At 37.2% G+C, this 25837-nt stretch overlaps 2 protein-coding genes across 2 annotated transcripts in view; both read right to left on the reverse strand.

Moving 5' to 3' along the window:
- Window positions 1-25837, reverse strand: part of LOC121407760 (A disintegrin and metalloproteinase with thrombospondin motifs 18-like) — a 72207-nt gene that overhangs the window by 38502 nt on the left and 7868 nt on the right. The window contains exons 3-4 of the mRNA XM_041598955.1: window positions 22146-22357; window positions 18519-18602 (exon numbers count right to left, since the gene is read on the reverse strand). Coding sequence (XP_041454889.1) covers window positions 18519-18602; window positions 22146-22205 — 144 coding nt within the window. The 5' untranslated portion in view covers window positions 22206-22357. The remainder of the gene's footprint in view (window positions 1-18518; window positions 18603-22145; window positions 22358-25837) is intronic.
- LOC121407761 lies at window positions 9546-10604 on the reverse strand. Its single transcript, XM_041598956.1, has 2 exons — window positions 10073-10604; window positions 9546-9967 (listed from the first exon to the last, which is right to left on the reverse strand). Exons 1-2 carry the CDS (start codon window positions 10483-10485, stop codon window positions 9610-9612), a joined length of 771 nt encoding a protein of 256 aa, XP_041454890.1. The 5' UTR covers window positions 10486-10604; the 3' UTR covers window positions 9546-9609.

A 25837-nucleotide genomic window follows, 5' to 3' on the forward strand; every position in this document is an offset into this window, starting at 1 on the left:
AGGTACTAGAATGATTTATAGTATTTTATACACAAAACTAGGTGATTCCTTGATAAAGTCTTGCCTTCTATCAACACCTCAAACACTTTGAATGGAACATATCACTCTTTGGATGCACTTGGATGTTTCAAAATGGAACCATTCAAGGCTGGAACATTTCATCCTCCAAAATGCATTCTCTGTTTGCCATTTCTGAAGGTCAACAATCCTGTAAATCTTAGGACAGATCTCACCTACATGTCTGATCTGGTCTAGGTATCTTGTCATCGCGTGTGACTCATCTTTGTTCATCAATACTTCTTTTTATGTTTGTCTCTTTCTCTCTCTCTCTCTACTTTCACACCAGCACCTCGAATGTATTCAAAAGGAAAAGAAAGGGGTTGGCATGGAGGAGATTTCGGGAAGCTGACAGACACAACAACCTTCAACTAATCCATTTAGAATAAAAGCCTAGCACGTTATTCACCGAATGGTTCAGATAGATTTGGGCAACAAATCACAGCTCTATGGATGCTCCTTCATGCTCTTAACATAATTATGTAATGGTATTAAAATGAAGCCCTGGAATGTCCTCTAAAGCATCATGCATCTTTCAAAATGGGAGGAAAGAAGATTGCAGATGACACCCCCCCCACCAGGATCAAGATGACTGCAGTTTGAAATGATAGCACTGCAACTAGACATACTGATTCTTAAGCGACCCCTTAATCATATGTAGATAATCTAGTAAGATTTCTTGAAAATGCCCAAGATGGATTTGATCCGACACATTTCCTTACAGTAAGGTTGCAAAGAGCCAAGTGATGGAATAGAAGAGTGGGCTTATATCCTGCTTTGCCTATTGAAGTAAGAAATCCACTACGTAACCAAAACATGATTTTCTTAATTGGTGTGTAAGAGCATTTTACCTCCATTGTAAGACCAAGCTTAGAAGTTTTATGTCAAATAAGTAAGGTAATGGAAGAATTATAGAACAGATTATGTTGTCTTCACAAGCGAGCAAAAAGGAGAACGTAGAAAATCTATGATTTCCAGTAAGAGTATTTAATTTGACCATTTCTAAAGGAAATTATAGATTTAGAAGATTGGCCTTGAAAGGGATTTCTCTCATAATGAACATGTTGAGGGAAAGAAAGTGTGGAATTTGACACATCTCATAGAACCTATAGAAATAAAGATCTTTATTTCCTGTTTTACAATTCAATTTCATTTTAGACTAGCAGTCTAATAAGAGTTTGGAATTGAGATGGATATGGGTTTCTTGAAGAACAAGTTTGTGGTTGAAATGGTACCATGACAGGAAGATGATAAAATTAGAATTAAAGATGACTTGAAATTAATTGAAGAGAAATTGAGAGTGAGAGAAAATGGGAGAAACGCGGTGTGCACATCCTCCACTCCCTGGAAGTCTGGCACCATGGTGAGCAAACTACAAATGATTCGATATCCTACTGAGAACCTATTTTAACCTGAGCAGAGAGCGGTACACATTAATGCTTGTTTAACATATGTAATGCTTGTCTTAGAATTTCTGTGCTGTAGCAGAAATATAAGTTTGACAAGATCCTTTTATTGGCATATCAACTATACCATCATATGACAAATTGTTTGCTCTTGAAAAACATTTCTAAGAAATTTGATTGGTTATCTTTTTCAAAAAGCACAACTTCACCAGGTAATATTTGATCAAAAGCTATATTTTTTTCCTGTGTTAGTTTTCAGAGAAAAGCACCACTCCAGAAGGTCTGCAAACTACCATTTTCTTACAAAGTTAATAATGCATAAATGCTACAAAAAAATAATAAAACAAGCCCACTATACATCATAAAGAAAATATATAATTCAGAAAACAATATCAGATCCATATGAATAAGTTATATTATCCCAATAAAAGTCATCCCAAGTTCTCTTTAACATAAATGCATAAAATGACAAAATGAAAATTGGAATTCATGGAAAACAATAAATTAGCATTAGAATAAATAAATCACATACAGAAGGGTAAAAGAGTTCACACTTTTGTTTGAATTACAGAGCAAATAAAGACTAAGAGTATATTTTATTCAGGAAAGGAAAACAAGTCCAATGATTGTCACAAGTTCATTGTACATCCTTGTTTGCCAATCATCTCACATAGATGACCGCTGTACCTTGGAAACCAGTATTGGTCGTTACAATGGTAGCCTTGAGACATGAAGACATCCCTATTCTACTCTTTCATCCTAACCTTGAACATTGAAACTACAAGACATCATCACGATCATATTGCTTTCTACATTCTCCAATCAAAGACTTCTTCATGATTCCCTGGTAACCAGTCAAGGTCATTACAACAATGTCTTTGGTTCTCAGGGACATTTACTTTCACCCCTGTCATCTCCACTTTGAACAAGAGCATCACCACGATCATCCTGCTTCCTATGTACTCCAATCAAAGGCACATTCGCTAAACTTTAGAAGCCAGTCATGGCCATTACAATGATAGTCTTGGGAAGATATTCTTGTTCGCCCCTGCCAGTCTCATCGTGAACAGCACGTCTACCTGCATACTCTAATCAAAGATACATTCACAATACATTTGAAACCAGTCTTGGTCATTTCAACGATGGCCTTTCATTCTCAGGGACATTCCCATTTACCCCTGTTAACTTCACCATGATCATAAATATAATCCTGCTTCCTACATACTCCAATCAAAGACACATTCGCTAAACTTTAGAAGTCAGTCATGGCCATACAATGATAGTCTTGGGACTTGAAGACATTCCTGTTCACCCCTGTCAGTATCATCTTCAACAGCCAGGCTACAAGACATCGCCACAACCATTCTGCTTCCTACATACTCCAATCAAAGACACATAAATCCCTACAAACCAGTCTTTGTCATTACAATAATGATAATAATAACCTTGGGACTTGAAGGCATTCCTATTCACCATTGTCACCCTCACCTTGAACAATGAGGTTACAAGACATCACCACAAACCATTCTGCTTCCTACATACTCCAATCAAAGACACATTCATAATACCCTGGAAACCAGCATCACTCAATCCTCACCCACTCATTCTGTCACGGCCAATTTGGTGGGCGAGCTGTCCGCATCCACCCAGACCTCTCCACCACTACACCAGATCATTTTTTGCTAAACTAGTCAAAGAGTTCTCCGTGCCATGGTACCCCTGATTATGGGGTTGGCTTTCTCTTACATATCTTATTAATGAGCAAGGTAAAGTAAGAGATATTCCAACTTGTTTTACTTTCTGTATTTCGATACATTATTGTGTGACAAGCATGATCCTTCAAACATACACTCCTCTTTGTAAAGATGGCTTAAAAAAGGAATGCTATGCATTAAACACAAAACATTCCCATGTTACGATCTAGTTTTTATCTTTAAAAACCTACTGTAATTTAACTCTACCACTTTAAAAGGAACAAGGAGTGACCAAAGCCAAATGATTATTAGATTTAACGCTTTTAAACATGATGCATTCGGTGCCACAACTGTCATTTCCATCCCAATAATGGTTGATACTACCACAGTTAATGCATTATGAATTACAACACGAAACACTCTGATGTTGCAGTCTAGTTTTATCTTTTAAAACCCACTATGATGTACGCTCTACCACTTACAAGGAGTGACCAAACAAAATTAATGTTTAGATTAACGTTTTTAAACATGCTGCATTCGATGCCACAATTGTCATTTCCATCCCCATCATGGTAAAGCATTAATATGACATTTGAAAAAAATAATATAAGTCTTTCAAATGATGATTTAATATGTTAGTTTTCAAAATGTACCCATTGGGTCACTGGTTGAAGGATAACCTTTTCCAACCAACTTTGTGTTTTCAGAGTTTGAAAGAAAGGGGCTTAAAAGACAGAAAAAAGTTTGTTTTGTGTGAATAATTCAGTAGGGGTTGATTTATTGGTCACATGGCCCAAATCCAAACTCCTGAGTTTTTGTCTGGTAGTAAATGCAATAGATTAGACTGGATGATTCAATTTGTTTACTGTGGTTAAGGACATACTAGTGTCTATTGTGTCTGGGGTGACCTAGACTGATAGAATCATCTGTCATCCAATGACTACCCCAAGCAGGTTGGGACCACTGAGGTTGATGGAGAGGTACATATCATTCCAGAATCGGAACAAAGGAAGCATTTTACCTTGATAAGGCAATACCTGTAATCAACCAAGTATTGATTCGCACCCCTCCTATTACCCTACCTTCCACCAAATATTCAAGTGCTGCCCCTCCTTCTTTACCCATCTCTTACCAAATCCTATTCACACCATTCGTCAATGTCCTGTCTTACTCCTATTTGTATTCTGAGCCTTCGTCAGGTTCCTTCAGTATAACTCCTAACTTTGTGCTGTTTTGAAATTGTCTTGCACTAGAGCTTTCATTTTAATTCTTGACTCTTCACCTTCCTCTGTCATTCCATTTTCTAGTTATTACCAATATTGGCTCCTATCCTTTCAATTTTATCCCTCATCTCCTTCTCAATCTCTCTCTCTCTCTCTCAGGCCGTGTTTATGCTTCCACTTTTCAGGCCAGAATCAGCGTTTCCAAACGTGGTTAGTCCAAAATACGGTTGCGTCCATGCTTACTATCATTTAAACGCCGTTTCAAAACGCCGATCGTAACTCACAAAAAGGTGCGTTTGTAAACGTTGTTTGACCAGAATCAGGCTTTCTGGGAAGTATAAACAGAACCATGATCGTAAACGTGTTTAAATGACGTCATTTGGTACATGCTTCCGGTGAGTTGAAAATCCGCGGGCAATACAGTCGCATTGCTCCATTCTTATCTCCACGTAATAACAACAATCGGGAAAAAAACTTTCAAAAAAAGGCGCGCCCAATTTGACCTCGCTTTACGATGCGAAGCCAGCTGGAGATCATGATTTGCTCTGAAAAGTTAAGCATAAACAGCATTCCCAGAACCACGTTTACGATCGGCGTTTTGAATCGACGTTTAAAATCGCTGATTCTGTCCTCGCAATGGAAGCATAAACACACCCTCATACTATTTCAAAACATGATTATACTGTGCTTTCCTAGCTCTCTTTGTTTTCACAACAGACATGAAAAATTAACATATTAGTGATCTGTAGCATCACATGTTAATGAAAAAAAATCCTCATAATGTAACTTTTAATAGTTATTGAAATCTTACTGACTTTACCTGCTAACTTTCCTAACTACAGGCTATTTATGCTGTCAAATATGGCTAAATTTTAAAAGTTTTATGCTCTGGTATTAATTGTGATTTAATAGAATCATAAAATTTTACCCATTCATAGTTATTTTGGTTCTTTCAAAAATCTTTCTCCTCTTATTTTACATATCTCTATAAATTGGTAAATCTTTTGTTGTTGTTTTTATTTGAAAATATATTCTCTGAAATATTAAGCTTTAGATATAACTTTTAACCCTTTGTCACACAAAATAAAGAAAGGAAAAACTATCAAGAGACTTTAATGGGTACAAATTACCCCCATTAATCAAAATTATTATATGCACAATTTACTATATATCTTTATGGACGGACATATAGGCCTATACATGGACATTTATGATTTGGTAGAAATGTGAATGATAACTTTAAATAACTACCATGAAAAAAATTATTTTGAGTAAGCAAGAAAGGGACAAAGACTTTTGTCCTAACCAAGTGACCTGGTAGTGCGGAATGATAACTTACAAAAAGACTCATCGACAAACTTTCAAACTAAGGTCAATGGATTATGAGACCTCTTATAGGACCACAGGAATGATTAAAAAGGCTTTTTGACAGTGAATTTACTGACAAATTTTGCTCTAAGCCAGTCTGGTTCGATGATTTCGGTAGCTTATAACACTTAAACAGTGGAAATCACAAACACTTTGGCCCGTATTCTGTAGTTGGGTTTAACTTAAACTCAGGTTTAAAGTTGTGGTTTAAGTATGGATAGCCAATTGTTACAAAAATCATGAACAATTTAGAGATATCGTATTTCATCTCATTTGACTCTCAAATCATTCATAATTATCTAGGAAGTATACATAGATGATTGTCTTCACCATGAAGAATCGGGAAAGAGCACAGTAATATACGAAACATACAACTTAATACAAATGTTGACACTTTTGGTTTCCCATAATTTTAGCACAGAGTTAGACCATGGTCTAAGTTACACCTGACTTGAGAATACGAGCCTCCGTCTCATGAAATGTTGCTCCCTGTGTGACTTTCAATTGGACCATCAAATCTTTTTACTAGTATGTGCAACTGAATCATTCAATGTAATCCATCTAATACTCAGTTACCCTTTTTACAAGTAGCCCAGAAACATATCTTATAATAATAATAATACCAACACGCTTGTATAGCGCATATCACTGCCAAATGCATCCCTATGCGCTTCATTGGATATTATTACCCTGGCTTTAGCCCCGCAGCCTTTTACAGCGCGGTGGCATTTCAAGGAATAAATTCCTGCCAGGTACCCACTTACCTCACCTGGGTCGAGTGCAGCACAACGTGGACAAATTTCTTGCTGAAGGAAATTACGCCATGGCTGGGATTCGAACCCACGACCCTCTGTTTCAAAGTCCGAAGACTAATCCACTGGGCCACAACGCTCCACCATGGAGCTAACAGAGAAGGAGAACCATCTTCCAATTCCTCTGTTAATCCTTTGTTATTGCTTCCTTCGGGCGAAGGAACGATATCTAACATCAATCGGCGAGCCGCCAGGCCAAAGTTAGAGCACGCTTACATAACGCGATAAGCCCCCTCGTAAAATCTGAGGTCAGAGATTTTTTGAAGGACCCTGCGAGGCACCGCCGAAAACAACGTTCTCCCACATAACTTCCCCCGAGCTCACTTTTTTTTCAAAATTGAAACACGACTTGCTGTTCTTCTAACATCCATATCTCTTTGTACGGATTCCTGATGTACGTCTTTTATGTATGGTTGAACTTCTGAGATGATCCCCTTTGCATACATACCAAATACGTTGCAATCTGAATTGACTCAACAAAATTACAAACGGAGGAAGTTGGAGATTGGTCATTTTAAGTATGTCTGTCTTTCTTCCGTACTTAAATCTTTTCCTAACCGTACCTGGTTTAGAAATTATAATACGGAGAAAAAGCATACTTTGAGCTTAATTTTCATGCCAAGATCATTTGCGAGAAAACAATAGAATCGATAATATAACGACGAATCTGCGGGGCATTTCTCTGGCGTTTGTCGCATCGTGGAGTACCCTCCGGTTCCCCACGCATTCCTATTTGTGTAAGTTGAAAGCTCTTGTCTCTGTATCGTTTTTGGAAAGTAGCAGGGGGCCGCGGAGCGAACAGATTTAATTTACAAACCAGTAAAAAGGAGAACAAAGTATAAAAATTGTTATTCTACATAATAAAGAAATTAAAAACAACATGTTTGGGACCACAAAGAAGTATACCCAGTTCTATGTCAGGACGATTCATTTTAAGTTACAAAGTCATTTGGAAAAAATTACAAGCGAAGTTTTACAATTTTTAGGACCAAAAATAATCATGATTTAAAATTATTTTAGAGAACAAAATAAAAGATGATTACAATTATTGAATTCATATCTTTAGTTTAATCTAAAGAAAAAAAGGCTTCCAAAATATAAAGTGTCCGGACACCTGACCCCCCCCCCCCCCTCATTTCTAAAACATTCTATTTCTGTTCTAGATATATTAAGAAACACCGAATATCATTATGATTTTTGTTAGATTAGTAGATTTTTTGTATGTTTAAGATTGTACTTTTTTCTTTCTTTCTTTCATATCCTTTTTCTGGCATCATTCTATCCTTCCTCTTTGCCCTTTTTTTATTCCATCCTATCTTTCTTTCCTGATCTTCTCTCTCTGTTCATTTTTCTTTCCTTGTTTGTCTTATGCCTAGGTCACATAGCCCGGCCGATGAGGTTCCGATGAGCCAGCGATGCGATTTTAGCCGGACACCGGCCGGACTCCCGTGGTCACCGGCCGGCGTTTGGGGCTAAAAACCGCATCGGTGGCAGCTCGGCGAAATTTAACTTCGGAGTTAAAAATTCGACGGGCTCTCACCGAGCTCCCTCATCGCAGCCCCATCCTTACCACATCGGAATACGCATCAGCCGGTGTACGACCGAGTATCGGCCGGTGTCCCGTGCCAGTTTATGTTTATTGCCATATTTATTGTGTATGTGGTAACATCCAAGGTATGAAAACTAAAGTTCTGTCGTTGTCTTTATTGTTTTTATCTTTTTAACATCTTAGAGCAATAAACTGAGAACTCAAAAGGTAAAACAAAGTTAATTTAGAAGGAAAGAAAATGTCATTTAGAAGGTTTTATAGAACACACCATAAAAATTGGTTAATTTTAACAAAGTTGCATAGATCAAAAGTTAAACAGTACTCAAGTAAAAATTAATATTTCGTAAGACTTTATCTGATATGTAAACAATGGAGATCCTTCCTCATTATGAAAAAACACATACTTTTTAAAAGGTGAAAACATATTAATGGGCAATCATTTGAAGCCTATTACAAAATTACAAAGCTAATCATATTGGTTGATACAAGTGTTTTTCTTTATGAAAGGTTAGTTTTTAAAGGTGAAAGAAAAGATACAATGACGATTATTCTTTGATTAAAAATAATTCAATCACAATGAATGTGTTGCTGTTGTATTATTTACACACATCTCATCTTATTCATACTGGTGTATTTTAATATTGATTTATTCTTTCAAACAGGTTTGATTTCTTTTGGCATTTATTACTAGTGTTCAAATTAAAAAGAGCAAAGGCAATGTTTTAAGATTACCCAATAACAGATTTATTTGCAAACAACATACTGAATAATGGAAAGTATAACACATCAAAAATGCGTTAAGTCCTGAGAAGAATAATGGAATGTCTGTGGCTGCATCCGGTATACTGTAACAATATTAGACACAAGTTACTGCTGGTTTATTGCCACATCTTGCCATGGCACACTCCCGGCAGGACTGCAAAAGTAATTCTTGAGGTATGCGCGCAGTTCTTTGCCTGGTCGGGTCAATCTTGGCCCGTGCCCTGCTGCTTGCACATCTTCGAGCACGGCTTGGTCTCGCCATGCACCCGCGATGATCTGACCCTGCTCATCTTCCCGGTCGAGGTCAGCATTCTGAAGGTTGGGGTAACGAGTCCTCATGAGGTTGTGAAGGGTCATGCAGGCCTTGACGATCTTGGTAACTTTCGACGGTCTCAATCCCAGGGTTGTTAGCAGACATCTGAAGCGATTGGCGAATATACCAAACGCGTTTTCAACCACACGGCGTGCCCTGGAACACCGGTAGTTGTAGATCCGCTCGTCCCGTTTCAGGTGCCGATGAGGGTAAGGCTTCATCATGTATGGCCGTAGGGGGAAGGCGTCGTCTCCGACCATGTAGTAGGGTGTGTCCTGGTCGTCATTTGGTAGGGGATCCGGCTGGGGTAGTCCGATCGTTCCCTCACGCAGACCTGGCTCCAGTCGCGACCGGTTTAAAGATGCCGGCGTCGGAATACGACCCTGGTGACCCCACATCCGCCCAGATGAACTTGTAGTCAGAGTTTACCACTGCAAGCATGACGATGGAAAAGAAGCCTTTGTAGTTGTAGTAAAGTGAGCCGCTCTTGGGGGCTTCTTGATGGCGACATGTTTCCCATCGATCGCGCCACAACAGTGGGGAAAGTTCCATCTGTCTCCGAATCCCTCGGCTACCGGGCGCCACTCATCTTCTGTCTGGGGAGTGGCCCACATCTCGTCCTCGTATTCGTCGTAGATGGCCTGACAGACCTCGGGGACGAACAGAGAGATGGTGTTGTGTGGGACACGAAACGCGAACGCCAGATCATGATAGCTGCTTCCGGTCGCCAAGAACCTCAAGGTGATCGCCAGCTTCAGCCCAGGATCCAAGGGGGTTCGATGCCTGCAACAGAAGAGGGTGAAATATGAATAAAATCAAACTAGAATAAATATGGATGGAAGACATTTCAGCACAATTTGACAGTAGGTTCATAAAGTGTAAACTTACGTTGTGGTCTTGGCAATGCGGGGGCCAACTCGGTCAAGCAACTCATAGAACATCTGTGGCACCATGCGGAGGTAGGATTTGAAGTCGGCAGCGTGCTCGGCCTCGAGTTCCCTCATGAGCGTCTCATACTGGCCGAAACGAGGTCTGCGTAGGATCCACTCGCGCACCCACCAACGTCTTATTCTTCTGCCGGCCCTCTGTCGCTCCCTCTCGGCTTCTTCGAGCAGTGCTGCCAGGACCAAGTTGTACTGGAACCTCGCCTGAGCTAGCTCGTGTTCTAACAACGCCATTCGTAGTCTTCTCGGTGCAGCCATAGTGATGAACTGACCATTCCAGGTAGGGTGGACATATATATACAGGTATGGAATAGCTGACCATCGGCCCCCCAAGTCCGAGGTACACCGGCCGAACATCGGCCGGGCAGTGTTCGAAGCCCGTTAACAACCCGGCCGGTGATCGCACGGTGTCCTTTAACCTGCTCGGGTACCGGCCGTATACCCCCCGATGTCCGGCCGACCATCGGCCGGACATCGGCCGGTAGTTGTTGCCACATCGGCCGAAAAAAATCTCCACTTTTGAGACAGACTCCGGACGGTCATCGGCCGGTGTTTGGTCGGTCGCCTGTAGATTTCCGGACGGAGCCCGGTCACGTCACCGAGCTATGCCACCGATGAGGGGAGCTCGGCGACACCTCAAAAATCCACCGAGCTCCACCGATGCCGGACACCGGCCGGGCTATGTGACCTAGGCTTTACTCTCCGTCCTATTTTAAATTTCCTTTTTTCCTTCATTTTTTCTTTCCACTTTTCTTTGCTTCCTTCTCCCTTTTCTTTTCATTCTTTCTCGATCCTTCCATTATTTTCTTTTTTTAAATTCTCTCCTTAATTTTTTCCTCCCTCTCTTTCATCCTTTTTTTCATTCTTTATTATATTTTTCCTTCTAATTTGTGTCCTTTTTTCTTTATTTCCCTCCCTCCCAGGGTGACCAGACGTTCCGTATTTCCCGGGATTGTCCCGTATTTTTCTCCTTTGTCCCGGCGTCCCGACAAACCCTTCCCGGGACGCCTTTTTGTCCCGTATTTAAGAATATTGAACAAAATGTAGTTAATGCATTTAAAAGTGGTGATTTTTTTCATCAAATAACCAACAGATGACGAGCAGAGATAACAATGAAACTAATTTGGAGATGTAATCGGTGGAACAAATTATTTAGTTTTCATAACTAGATCTTGTTGTTTCAGCTTTCGTTTTGAGTCTTGTTGTGTATGATGCCGCTGTTTCATCTAATTTTTAAGTTTGACAATGTTTCACTTTAAAATTTTACTCATTTCTAAATAATGTTAGTTTTTCAAAATTCTGAAAATATATTAAAAAACACCAAACTTCATTATGATTTTTGTTAGATGACTTGATTTTTTTGTTTGCTTGAAGTTTGAACTTTTTTCCTTTTTCTTTTGTATCATTCTTTGTTCATCCTTATATCCTTCCTGCTTGCCCTTTTTTGTTCCATCTATCTTTATTTCCGATCTTTTTTTCCTGAACCTTTCTCTCTCTCTGTTCATTTGTCTTTCTTTCCTTCTTTCTGTTACTTTTCTTTATCAAATTTCCATTCCTTATTTCCTGAATTCATTCATTCTTTCTTTCCTTAAACTTTTCTTTGCTTCCTTCTCACTTCCTCTCCCCTTTTTCGTTCTCTCCTTCCATTATTTTCTCTTTTTGTCATTCTCTCATCTCTTCATTCTTTCCTCCCTCTCTTTCCTCCTTTCTTTCATTCTTTATTTTATTTTTCCCTCCAATTCTTTTCCCTTATAATTTTCTTTCCCTTCCTTCCTCCCTTCCTATTTTCTTCTTTCTTTGTTTCTTTCTTCCAAAGAATGAAGGAAAATATTTCTTTCCTTCCCTTTTTCTTTCTCACTTTCTTTTTTCCTTTCTCTTCTTTATTTTGTCTTCCACACATCTATTCATCTTCCCTTCCTTTCTTTTTTTGTCTTTCTATATTCATTTCAAAGAATGACGGAAACCTTTTTTCTCTCTTTTATTCTTTCTTTCATCCTTCTTTTATTCTAATTTTCTTTAATGTTTTTCTTTTCATTTTCCCCTTCAGTTCATTTTTCCTTTCCTTTTTCCTTTTCTTTTCTTTCTCTCCTTCATTTACCCTCCCTTTCAATTCTTTATATTTTTTTCACATGTCTAACATTGTGTATCTTTTTTGATCTTTTTTGTTGATTGTCCCGTCTTTCTTTCTTTCAAAGAATATAATAAAGGAAGCATTTTTCTTTTATTCGTTCTTTCTTTCCTCATCCTTTTTCTTGTTTCTTTTATTTCTCTCCCTTATGTTTTCTTTCACACATCTTCCCTTCCTTCTTTTCTTTTTCTTTCCTTCTAAATTCATTTCAAATAATCATGACGGAAACGTTTTTTCTTTTATTCTATCTTTCATCATTTTATTCTAACATTCCTTTTTTTTCTTTATTGCATTGACGCCCAATGGCGACAATGCATTGTTCTTGTTCCATATTCCTATTCCGTAATCTTCTTCTTCTTCTTCTTCTTCCACCAAAATCCCATTTGTTTAACACATGGTTTTGTTAGCTCTACCCTGACTCCGTCCTTCATCCAAATTCAACCAAATTTGGTAGACATGTTGTCCAGCATCCCTAGTTGTGCCTCTCGTCTTCCATTTTCCAAAATCACTCATGCATGACCATCCAGGCGCCATTTTGTCAATTTCAAGTCCATTTGCATACCATTCTTCATTCTTTCATATCTCAGTTATCCTGCATGCTAAAGACTTCTAACAAATTGCTATAGATAGTCCAAGAGTTGCTCCGTCATCTGCGACGCATAACTTGACCTTCAAAATGCCATCTTCATGCCTTAAATTCAAATCCGAAATAGCCTTCCTTCAAAAACTTCATATTTATTAAAATGTAAAGTCAAAAAATCGTAAAATGGCCATAATTTTCTTGTTTTTATTCATTTCGAGCTCATATATTCAGGAGTTGATTACAATACCATATCATACATACTACTCAGTTTTCACGCATCACTAATTTTTCGTCATTGAAATAGCGCCCTCTAAAGTTTCAAAAACACTTATCTTTGAATGCTCCTCATTGCGTCATGCATGGCCAAATCCGTACCTTTTCTTGGATTTAGGGTCTTCAAGATATGCCCTTTCATGCCATTTAAAAAAATATATACCTTACAACTGACGAAATATCTGAAAAATGCTCCCGAAAATCAGCAAAATACCCCAAAATGCACTTTAATGCCAGCACAACTTCAACTTGCTCTTATTTCATTATTATTGAAGCTTATTCTTTCTAACTTGGCAGATCTGAGTATTGATATATACTTCAACAGTTCGTTAATGTTTTGTAACAGAAACTAACAAATTGCTGACGTCAGCTTAAAATTATTGTGCAAAACCTTCATTTTTAATGTCTTTCTTTATATGGCATTTACTTCCGGTCTATTGCCTGCGCACAAATAAAAGTGGTATCAATGTCACCGCATTGGAATACTCTTTCCAGTGATACCAAATACGACATAGGTTACAACAGAAAATTTCAAGATAAGTCAATCTGAACACATGGTATACTGCTCACTATGCACACATTATCAACAACAGAATTGTACACAGTGTCTATTGCATTGATAAACTCAGTTCATGCATGCACATCGTTCCGATATGTACTTAACACTGGGTTACGTTAATGAATTGTCAGTGAATTTGTATGCTTATTTCTATTACTCTCTCTACGTCTTTATCTCTCTCTCTCTCTTTGTTCAGCGGCCACATGGTCTAAAAATGGACGAAATCTGTTTGACTCGAGAATGTAACTTCCTATGGAAGGCAAAATCTGCCAAAATCCAATTTGATTAACATGTAATTTTTGTTAGTCCTCTCCTGCCTCCGTTTCTCATCCAAATTCATTCTGATTTGGTAGACATACTGTTCATAATTAGGGACCATAACCTTTAGAAATAGCGCCTTCTATTGCAAAGTCTTGAAATAGTTAAATTGCCATAACTTCCTTGTTTGAATTTATTTTGGTCTCATGTTTTCAGGGTTTGCCAATTGTATCATTTCACATACTCCAACTGTGTTTTATGCATCAGTGACCATTCTTTAAAAAAATAGCGCCCTCTAATATTTTGAGAATGTATATCATCTAGAGTTTTCTCTCTATCTCCTTCTGTTTCTTGCCCTCTATTAAATCAGAGGCGTCAATGCATGCACATCGTTCTGAAATGATTGCAGTTCTAGTTTTTTCCTTCATTTTCCCCTTCATTTTTTTCTTTCTATCCGTTCTCAATTCAACTCTTTTCGTTCGCCTTTTCATTCCCTCCTTCATTCTTTCGTTCACCCCCCCCCCCACCTTCCAATTCTGTACATTTTTCCCCAAGTCGAACACCGTGTAGCCTCCTTTGTTGATCCTTTTTTAAGATCTGGCTCGGTCGATCCGCTCATGCAGCGTACTTTGTCGATTGTCCCGTATTTCTTTTTTGTGAAATCTGGTCAGGCCTGCATTCAGCTGGTTCCAAAACCAGATTTTCGTCTTCGAAATCACGACGTTCGAAATCGTGAGCCGCCATGTTTGCATAAAATTCGTAGCCGATGTGAAATGCATTATGGGTGAAAACACTACTGCGCAAGCGCAAACCCGAGCTGTTGATCGCGTCGATCAACTTTCCTTATCTGATTTACGAGCGGCCTCTGTAATGCGCCGTGAGGGACCCTGCTGAGAGGGATTAGCGGTGCCGCGCATGGGGCAAAGCGTTTGAGAGAGTCAGATCTCCTTCTGTTAATAGCTCTATGGCTCCACAATCATTTTTTTAACACCATACCAAGTCAAAATGGATGATAAATCTACTGGACAACCTATTTCTCCTACCAACATGAGCTTCATATATTTCTAAAATGATTGATTTGAGGAAAAAATAACAACATGAAAGGGAAATAGTCGACACTGTCATTTCCAGCCCAAATCTAGTTGTATCATGTTATTGTATTTTGGTGGGTGGGAAGTATGTTGGGGGTAGCAAGCAGGAAGGATATTGAATTTTCTCAAAGTTGAAAGAGACATACTCCAAAAATAAAGCACATGGTAGTTATAATGTAAGGTCCCGTGTGACATGGACAAACAATGGAATTTAAATTGAAATATCAAATATAATGACATCAGGGGTTTACTCACATTTCCTACCCAGTCATTGTGTGTACATCTTTTTGAAAAACAAATACATCCCTATTCCTGCTCTTGTTTTGTTCGGGAACAGCATGGATGAGCACATTGAAACACATTGCCCATACAAACACATGGTATGTTAATTGAAACAATAACCGGCTGTCAAACTTTTTGATGTGTCGTGCAACCATGCCAGTCCATTGATATAAGATGAGCTTGTGTGGGCTAAACTTTCACACCCCATCGACTGCCCAATGTTGAGCTACTATTTGGCAAAATACTGAATATGGCTCATCTGTAGCTTTGAACAGCAAGAGATTTGCAAAACTGTAGAAAATTTAGAACCTACTTAAGGACATCTTTGTATACTGGACTGAACTGGGACATGGAGCAAAAAACATTAACATCAAACAACAAAAGACAAAATCAAACATTTTACCCAATGATTACATTAAATATAGCTTCGATGAACATTATATGAATAGAAAAACTAATCTGACATAGTTTTCAAATTGAGATCTCCAAAGAGTTGATAAGCACCTTTTCCAGAGAGGTGTTCAATGATGGAATTGAAGAACCACCCTGAATGCTAATTACCCAATCTAAACATATGAATGAACCATCTTGTTCATGACCTTCACGTCACCTCAAGCACATTGACGAGAATACCATCTTCATTCTGTTACCTGTATGTAGTCTTACTGTATGTTCAGGCAAAGGGGTAAATAGTACCTTCTCTGAGTTCAAGATATCTCAAAAAGTACAAGGTATGGTGGATGATAGGCCTATGAATGTCCTGTGAATGATAGCCATATGAATGTCCTAACACAAATGCCTTTTTTACACAGGATTTTCTTCACCCCGGACTATCGCTAACCCCGTACTATCCTTAACCCCGTACTATTTTTTTTCCTTCTCACACATGCCAAATTGTTATTGCTAACCCCGGATAAGGAATGCTTGCTTTTCACACACGAAACTCGCTAACCCCGGACTAGTGGTTTATGTCGATCATTCGTAGTACAAGTACTTCACTCGTACACTTTTTACACACGCTAAAATTTCCTTAACCCCGTACTATAGGTGGGGCTAAATTGCCATTTAGCCCCAACATATAGTACGGGGTTAAGCTTAGCCCACTTTCGTTTTACACATGCGATCTTAACCCTGTACTATTGCTCTTAGCACCGCAATTGGTGGGATAACCCTGCTTTTTTGCAGGGCCAAATAATCCCATACTATAGGTGGGGTTAGCCCACTTTGCAAAAATGCTGTGTAAAAAGTGGGCTAAGCTAACCCCGTACTATAGGTGGGGCTAAATTGCCATTTAGCCCCACCTATAGTACGGGGTTAAGGAAATTTTAGCCTGTGTAAAAAGGGTATAAGATGCCAGAACAAAATATGAGAAAAAAACTATAAATGTATGAAAATGTAGGATTTTATGATCACCACTATACATGTCCCTACAATGATCTACAATACTATTTTTAAGTCCAAACTTAAAATTACTTTAATGATAATATCAATTTTAAGTCTGAATGTGCTTCAAAATGACTTAGGTATCACTACCCCTAATACCTTTGTCACATTTGCTCTACGCCGGTATGGCGAGTCGAAAACAGCCGTTTTAACATTTTTTTGTGCCAACTATATATAAGTCTCCCAGCTAGTGCTTATTGCATCCAATGAATGAAACCTACCACTGGTATACCATCCTAGTGGGTCAATCAGTGGATAGTGGATAAATATCAATGTTGCTAATGAATATCAATGTCTTGGCAAGAGATTTGAACCCAGGACCCTCCAAATTAAAATTGATAAACAGAACCACAACACCAATGTACATCTATTAAGGTTCCGAAAAAGGGAACTCCAAAGGTTTTGGTGCCAAGATGTGTCCTGAGAATTTGCCGAATAAGGCAAAATACTTTTGCAAGTTAAATCCTAAATATCCTGATTCTTAATGCAGTATTGACAAATGTTTTTAAATGAATGGACATTAAATCTGTTTAATCAAACATGAAATAAATATTGCCTCTTTACATAAAATAAACAGATTTGACGGTGAAGATTAAACTTGCTCTGGCCACCAATTTTCCTTGTGCGATTGAGAACATTTTGGAGGCTTGGTACAAGCTTGCTTTCTTTCTTTCTGGGAGCAACAAGAAGTAAATTCAATTGATTAAGATGATAGATCTCCAAAGAACAGACACAAATTGCTTTGAAAAAAAAGTTAACAAGGGTAATATAATCCACTGAATGCAAGAAGGGTGTTAGAGCTATGTGAGAGTGTACGGATAAGTACCCTTCTCGCTATCAGAATACGAAAGATGGCTGATAAAATATCTGCCTTTAGAATGAAACTGAAACTAAACACATCAAAGTCAGATGGATTAATGTGTAGAGAAATCCAATTACATTTGATTTACCAAATGTATGTTATCAAAAGATGAGGGTATGTAATCTAATGATAGGAAAGCCTTTATACTCTCTCAGTGAAAGTCTGAAAGAAACATTATGTTCAAGGACTGGTTGATTCCAAACAGTACATTACAAGAATAACCAGCAAAATGAATACACATTTCGTGGCTTGGCTGATAAAATCATTAGTGATAGAAGAGATATTGGTCGCTAGATCTTGAAGTAAGTTATAAAAGTGCTTCAAAATATGAGATTTAGACAGGTGCAAGCAAATATCAAAGTTTCTTGATGTATCATGGTACTATTCTTCACTTACCATATGATAAATGGTTTTCTATACTTCGGTCCAAAGTCTTGCCTGATTCTTACACAGGTTTTAAGCTTGTGCTTCACTGGGAAACTAGTGACATGCAATTAGGGACTAATGGTACCAAAGGCAATGCCAATCCACACAGGATCAGAAACAAAACTAATGCCAAAATTATCAGATGAAAGGACGCTGCTATATGCTATATAAGACTCCAGGCAATACTAATTACACACAGGATAAAAACAAAGACATTGCTACATAAGACCAGAAAGCGCACATCAGCTATAAAGGACCATATGCAAAAGCAATGCCGCATGGGACTAGAAGTGATGACATTGTGTTAAAGGATGAAATGCAGGAGTAATACCACAAAGGACAAGAGGCAGGAGTGATTTCACATTGGGTTAAAGGCAATGTCAATCCTACACAGGAAGGGAGACGAACACAGTACCACATAGGACCAAAGGTATTACCAATGGCACAGGACCAATATCATATAAGACTTGATGAGAAGAACTTACCTGATCATCTTCTAGAAGCATAAGACTCACAAGAATCATGTTGATGGTATGACCAAGGGATGAATCCCGGAATAGCTTTGCAACCTAGGAAGATATAAAAATATAAAAAGACAAACAATTATTGATGACATATCAGATATCTTCCAAATCACAACTAGGATAAGTAACCCCGCAAGAGACAGTATGTAAACTTTTTCCCCCACTTTAATATTTTCCCAACTTTTTAGTTAAAGGAGGGTTTATGGCCGTATCTACATTTGTACCCCTCAAAAAAATAATAAAGAATAAAAAAAATTTTGCCTCTCATAACACTTAGCCCTAACAGTATCTACTATACAGCACATAATCATAAAGAAAGATTAATTTCATGTAAAATTTTTACTTTCAAGATAATTTTTACTATAAAATAGGAATTGTTCATCAAGTTTTTTTTTCAAAGAAGTATTATTCATCATGCCCACAAGATTTAAATTCCTACAAAATTTTGATTACTTTGATAAATATCTCCCCCTGTCGCATATTTGAAATTAATTCAAAACTTAAAACGATGGCTCAAAAATATTTTTAAATGTGTTTTTATACGTCAATCTAAAAATATATATGTTTGAATAAATGTATTTATGACAATATCTCACTCTTAGTCTTGACCCATTAAAACCCAGCAATTGTAGCAATCTGGTTCTTAAAATTAACAACAGATTTCACCTAATCTTTCAGACTATCTCAGGAGAGATCAATTGTTGAAAACAAACATGCTCAACAGAAAAATAAAAATCAATTTTCAGGTTATTGCAGGTGCAATAAATCTACTCCTATTTAACTCTCCATTTCATCCTATAAAGAACGAGCAGATTGGTCCAATTCTGTGTTAAGAAACAAACAATCCTACGAAATCCTTTGATTTATACCTCAAGAATACAAATCGGGACACACACCATGGACTAAAAACTGCCCATTCAATTTCCCCTTTCTTGATCATAACTAGTAATTCATATCAGATTAGCTTCAAATCAATTCAGCATGTTGAGGGAGTGGATTTTCCAATATTGCGGTCATTCAACGTCCGCTTAATTGAAGACTGCCCGCTTTCCAAAGTTTTACCACCGGTCAGAAACACTTCAAACTCGTGCATTCCATTCTCAAAAGTGCTATTGACCATGAACAACTTTATGAAACAGAAATATGTCAGCATTGCTTTGCTAGGTTTAGATTGATTTTTTTTTCCTTGGTTGAATTTGTTGAGTGGTATACTTTGACAAATAATTTGATGAAAGCTGCTCTTGGAAGTAGTTGACAGGCAATATTGCAAATAAAAGAAATTGATTTGTAGGGCAATAAAGATGCAATTACCAACAACCTTGAATCCACCTTCAATGCATTGATAAATTGTTGGCAACATGTTTAACAAACATTACAAGTATATCTACTAACACCTCACAAAACTTCAAATTAAGAACTCATCCAATATACTGTAGATGCATTTCTTTATTTCTGATGTAAGATCTTCAGTTTATTTTTGGAAACAACAACTCTAACACAAGCAATTTGCTCTACTGCTGTTTTGTAAGTCATTAAAGCTTTGAACCAGATTTCTTAATCCCTACCACCATAAACCCATCCCATTAATGGACAATGACACGAAAAGGATTGAAAGAACACAAAAGACAAAGGTTTAGAAAAGACACCAAAGAACTAACCATTACATCAAAGAGTGCCGATATTAGTATTTCACCCATTCCCCTTCCCCACATAATTTGCAACTAGATCAATTGAATACTTGCACACACAGAAAACCCATTCCATAAACCATTTTTCTTTTCAAAATTCAATGTATTTGTACCCCCAATACACATACATTTCATCAAAAAGGTGAAAAATTTCTTTTTTATCCAATTTGACAGTAGTTGAATTCCTATTCTTCCTACCTAATATTCCTAATCCCCCTCACAATAGCTGTTTCAATTGTGCCCTAATGCATATGAAAATTCATCAATATGAGAAAAATGACACATCATTGAAGAAGGAGAAATAAACCTTGCTCTGGGGGTTATTTACCTTTCTCTCATCCAAAGAATGTGAAAGGGGAAGAAACTAGAACTCTTGTCCTATTTACATTGAACAAAAAATACTCTACTCTGCAAGACTTTTTCCCGATAATTTATTGCTACTCTGTGAATTTATATATGAATGAGCAAGAAAAATCACATGCTATAATAAGATTAGAATAGTTAACCACTATCTTTTAAACTTATAGAAATAAGAGAAATTAATTTTTTTCTATCCAACATTTAATCAATATTTCAAAATCATGTAAAAGCATCCTTGCTTGCTTACCAGTTGTGTTCACCACACACAGCCTAAATTGTTATTTTGTTCACTTTTAATTACTTTAGATTGTTTCTAAACATCACTCTATGGATATGTGATGTTTGCTATGATGTGGAAAACATCAAATAGAAGTGTATGGTAAAATTCTCGATTATTAATCACAATTAAAAGGGTTGGAGTTTTGGTTTTTCCATCAAAAATTCTGCAACCGAGAGATGAAATATTGATGGTTATTTAACCAAAATTTCAGACAACATTCTAGAATATAAGATAAAAAATGCAGATTAAACTTGCAGTGTGAATAACCCCCTCTTGTGTTATAAGATTCATAACAGAAATGCCCTTGATGAAAAGTTCACAGCATTTACGCCAATGAGATCATTGGATTGAAACTAGGCCACTTGTTTCCATTCATTCCCAAGACGGCAAAGACCTTTCCCCCATTCCCGCCTTATTATTACATTTAACTATTAGGAGTTTGGGGCTAGTAACTTTTGGCTCTTTCATATTGGTTGGCAATATCATGGAAAAGGAGAGTTATGGGGTCATTGTTTGAGGGTTCATCTTGAAGTCACCATTGATTTCTCTTAACTCTTGCACTTCCAGGAAAGCATTTCAGCAACATTCTTGTCTGATAATTACTTTCATGATACGCTCCGAGAACGTAGTGATCCTTGTATTAACCCTATGAGAATGATATAATGAGGGGAGATAGGGGTTACATTAACTGCTTTTTGCCAATGTCATCAGTCCTGTCATGAAAAGCAGTTAGGACTGTCTTCTGACAAACTAATATAAAATGGAAGCTAAAGGGAAACCGAGTTCATATTTATAAAATTACAATTTATAATTTATAAATAATCAACATATAAAATCTGCTATGGTAAATTGCTTATATCTGGATTATGTATTTCTATTTCATTTTTTATTCATTCATTTCATTATTATTCACTCAATCAATCATTAATTCATTCATTTCATTCATTCTAGCTTGCCTACTTAGCGAAGAGGATGTCTGACATTTTACTACCCAGTTCAATCAAAGTTGAAAGGGTGGGCTCACAAACTTCTTAAGTCAAAGATATCATGTTATGAATCAACTCATTTCCACACAAGTACCAACAGCATGCATACACATCTTAAAATAACTCTAAACCTTTGCTATCATTGAATTTTTTGGTCACCAACCTTATCGCACATGGTCAATGATGGCCACGAATGGTTGAACAAATTATGCAGAGGGGGCTCAAATCTACAATTTCATACATAAGAAGATGTAACCTATAGGCCTATACATACCATATTAAATATTGTGAGAACGTATGCTGTGATCTTATCGCTTCCATGTTTCTTGATCATGTATTTATCCACCACAACCAGGGTCTCGACATACTGACTCCTGTGAACGTTCCCTGCTATTGAACGCCGTTTTCTGGTTTCTAACAAGGATCTATTCACATCAGGATATTCATCTAGGAAGAACACTGGCTCTTCAGGAGGGTGCGGTTGATCTGTTTAAAGGAGAAGAAAGAAAAAAGACAAATGAAAGATAAATTCTTACGATATTTGAAAAAAAATGATAACTATCAAATCTACATCATAAATCTTTCAGGATTTTTAAAACTTATCCAGAAACAGACGCTGTCCATCACCTGTAGCAAATAGTAAGATACAAATTCCATAACTTAAAACTTCCATAACTCTCCATACCCCCAAAATAAAAAAACGAGGCAAAGACTGTCTATTGCTAATCAAGTTATGTAATGTTCTCATAGTGATTGACAGTAATTTTCATTTTTGTTATCAGCAAATTATAATCACTCATCATAAAAATTGACAATGATAGTTCAAAAATACTTGGCAATATGATAATTAATCAGTTGGTTGCAGGAAGAACATAGGCTAATATAGATACAATCAATTTTGTTTATGTTACAAGTTAATTTCAATGCGATTTGAGCTCTCAGGACATTGAAAAAATTCTGATGGTTTGAGGCTTTCTTTTCTGTCAGCCACATATTGTCAAAGAGATTTCCTGAATTAGGATTCCATCCTCCCACCCACACCAGTTATTTCCGTCCTTCATCGTATACTTGTTGATGGAGACAGATAGAAAATATTACCATCTGTACAATACTATTACCTCAAAGGGAAGGAAGGCCACGCTCTTATGAATGAAATATTTTGCTTTGAAAATATGTCATCGTGATGAGGGATCTTTACATTAATGCACTAATTTTCTACAATCAGGATGTTATACCTGTATACATTCAAATCATCTAAGATTCCTTTTATGATATATGCATTGTTTGAGGCTAATTACATCATTACAATAGACCTCTTTACATGAGTTATCATAGGCCGTGTTTATGCTTCCACTTTTCAGGCCAGAATCAGCGTTTCCAAACGCGATTAGTCCAAAACACGGTTGCGTCCATGCTTACTTTCATTTAAACGCTGTTTCAAAACGCCGATCATAAACTCACAAAAAGGTGCGTTTGTAAACATCGTTTGACCAGAATCAGGCTTTCTGGGGAAGTATAACCAGAACCACGATCGTAAACGTGTTTAAATGACGTCATTTGGTACATGCTTCCGGTGAGATGAAAATCCGCGGGCAAATACAGTCGTATTGCTCCATGTTATCTCTACGTAATAACAACAATCGGGAAAAAAAACTTTCGAAAAAAGGCGCGCCCAATTTAACCTCGCTTTACGATGCGAAGCCAGCTGGAGATCATGATTTGCTCTGGAAAGTTAAGCATAAACAGCACTCCCAGAACCACGTTTACGATTGGTGTTTTGAATAGACGTTTGAAATTGCTGATTCTGTCCTCGCAATGAAAGCATAAACACACCCAAAGTTAGCACGATCAGAAGTTGAATAGCTCTTTTGGATCTCTAAATTGATTCCTGATCATGCTCATATATAATTAGTAATATTTTTGTATCATTTGATTTGTAATTTGAAAAGAAAAGTTTAGATGGCAGAGATTATTGTACTTATGATTAGAAAACATGTTCTCAGATAGGATTTCTTGTTTCTATTTCCATATGCTTTCTACTGATTGTGTTATTGTAATAATGTTCATGTGTTAATTTGTGTTTCTATTCATATTAATTTTAATCATGTTTGAATAGAAATGAAAATGAAGTCTTGAACTCTTGAACAGGCATTTAATGAGCTGCATATTAGAGATCACTTTTGCAGTATGATAAGTTAGTAATTCAATTTGACTTTCTCTTCATGTACAGGGAGTATTGAACGGGAGATCATTTCAAGGGGTCCACCACATTCACGTTTGTTTCCTGAAATCATTTGATTCAGACAATTGGAAACAAATGTTTAGGAAAAGATGAGAGTGCTGGCTTCAGATAAACTTTCTCAGGGGGTTGAGGCATTACCCCTCGTCTTTGAATCAAATCCTTTCCTATTAGTATCATACCATAAGATATCCCCTGGTATCACAAGGGGCACGGTGCAGTCTCTTTGATTCTCATTAAAATATAACCTTGCGAATCTTCAAACATGCTCTGTATGCCTACTAGTACTGTCACTTGTGATTTCAGCATGGATCACATTCGCTGATTTTGAAACAAAATCCACCTAAGGCAATTCCGATGCCTTTGTGTCTTGCGATTTCAAATGTTTGGTCAATAACCCAATTTTATCATTAATATCAAGAAAGGAACGTAAAAATTAAAAAAAGATATGGACATAGACTAGTGCCGAATTCCCCTGCATTTTCTCTATCTGCGACCTCAATACACCATATTTCACAGTGGATTCATATGTTTTGCCTATGCTGTAAATGGGGTGGTGAGGGGTAATGGGGGATTCTTGAAGAAAATGGTTTGGGCTTTTGTTCAGATTCCTATCTTAACCCCTTGAATATCAACCTTCTTGCATCCCACTCAAACCAAATGCTGGAATTACCCATTGGAGGTTGAATGCACTACTAATTAGCCTACATCTTCACTGGATTTTGACACCACATTCTACATTCTAGACCTTGACACACTAAGACTGACCAACCCAAAAGAAAGAGATGTCTACAATTCTTCCTTCATCAAACCAAACTTTGGGAAAAGTCCTACATCCTTTTATACCCACAATCATAACCCAACCCGATTTCCTCCAGAGTTCAACACCGATTGAACTAATAATGATAAAAAGTATAATTTAGAGACTTTTACCCCTTATCATTGTACATAAATCAAAATAAAGCCTATATAAATATCAAGAAACTAAACCTTCAGGCCCGATTTCACAAAGGTGGTTTTTAAAACCAATTGGTTGAACCCATAGTTTATATGCAGATTTCCGGTATAAATTACAATTATTTACAGCATATAATACAAAATTCCAATGTTGATGTGCATTTTTGTCACAGTGTGCCAAATTAACGTTTGTTGCCATGGTTAAGCATGCTATTTTTTTCATGAGTCTACTGTTTTTAATTAATGAGTCTACTCTTCAGAACAAAATAGCGTGCTTATCCATGGCAACCTGGCTTGGATTAAGCGCACTGTCACAAAAGCAGGCATCAGCATTGGATATTGTTTAGTATATGCAGTAAATAGGCATTTTTATACAGGAAATCTGCATAAACCACTGGTTCAACCGTTAGTTTTCCAAATCATCTTGGTGAATTCGGGCCAATATGTGGACTATTGAGATCTAGACTGGTGTCGCCTTGTCCTTTGTTAATAACTTTCTAAATATTCAAAAGTTTTACCACTAAAAGTTTACAAGGCTTTTTTTTTTCAATGAAATCATTGATAACTATCTTTCTTTTTTATCTAGTAAAGTTTAGAATAAAAGAACATACTGTCATGTTTCATCAATACTTACTCAATAAGAAGTCTGGAAGAAAGACCAGTGGTCTTCAAAAAGCGAGTGTTTTTGAATGACAAACATCACTAGCAATAACAATAAAATGGCACTCCAAATCGAAATGGAACTTTAGGGAATAGAGGTCAAGAACAAA

Source organism: Lytechinus variegatus, chromosome 2 (genome assembly GCF_018143015.1).
Source record: "Lytechinus variegatus isolate NC3 chromosome 2, Lvar_3.0, whole genome shotgun sequence".
Taxonomy (NCBI): domain Eukaryota; kingdom Metazoa; phylum Echinodermata; class Echinoidea; order Temnopleuroida; family Toxopneustidae; genus Lytechinus; species Lytechinus variegatus.

What these genes read in the sequence shown, in the direction of transcription:
- LOC121407761 (XM_041598956.1), bottom strand. Translation starts at nt 10,485, where the DNA reads ATGTTCGGCCGGTGTACCTCGGACTTGGGGGGCCGATGGTCAGCTATT. An exon ending in CGCATTGCCAAGACCACAAC is followed by an intron (nt 9,968 to 10,072) that starts GTAAGTTTACAC and finishes CTTCTGTTGCAG; the next exon opens with GCATCGAACCCCCTTGGATC.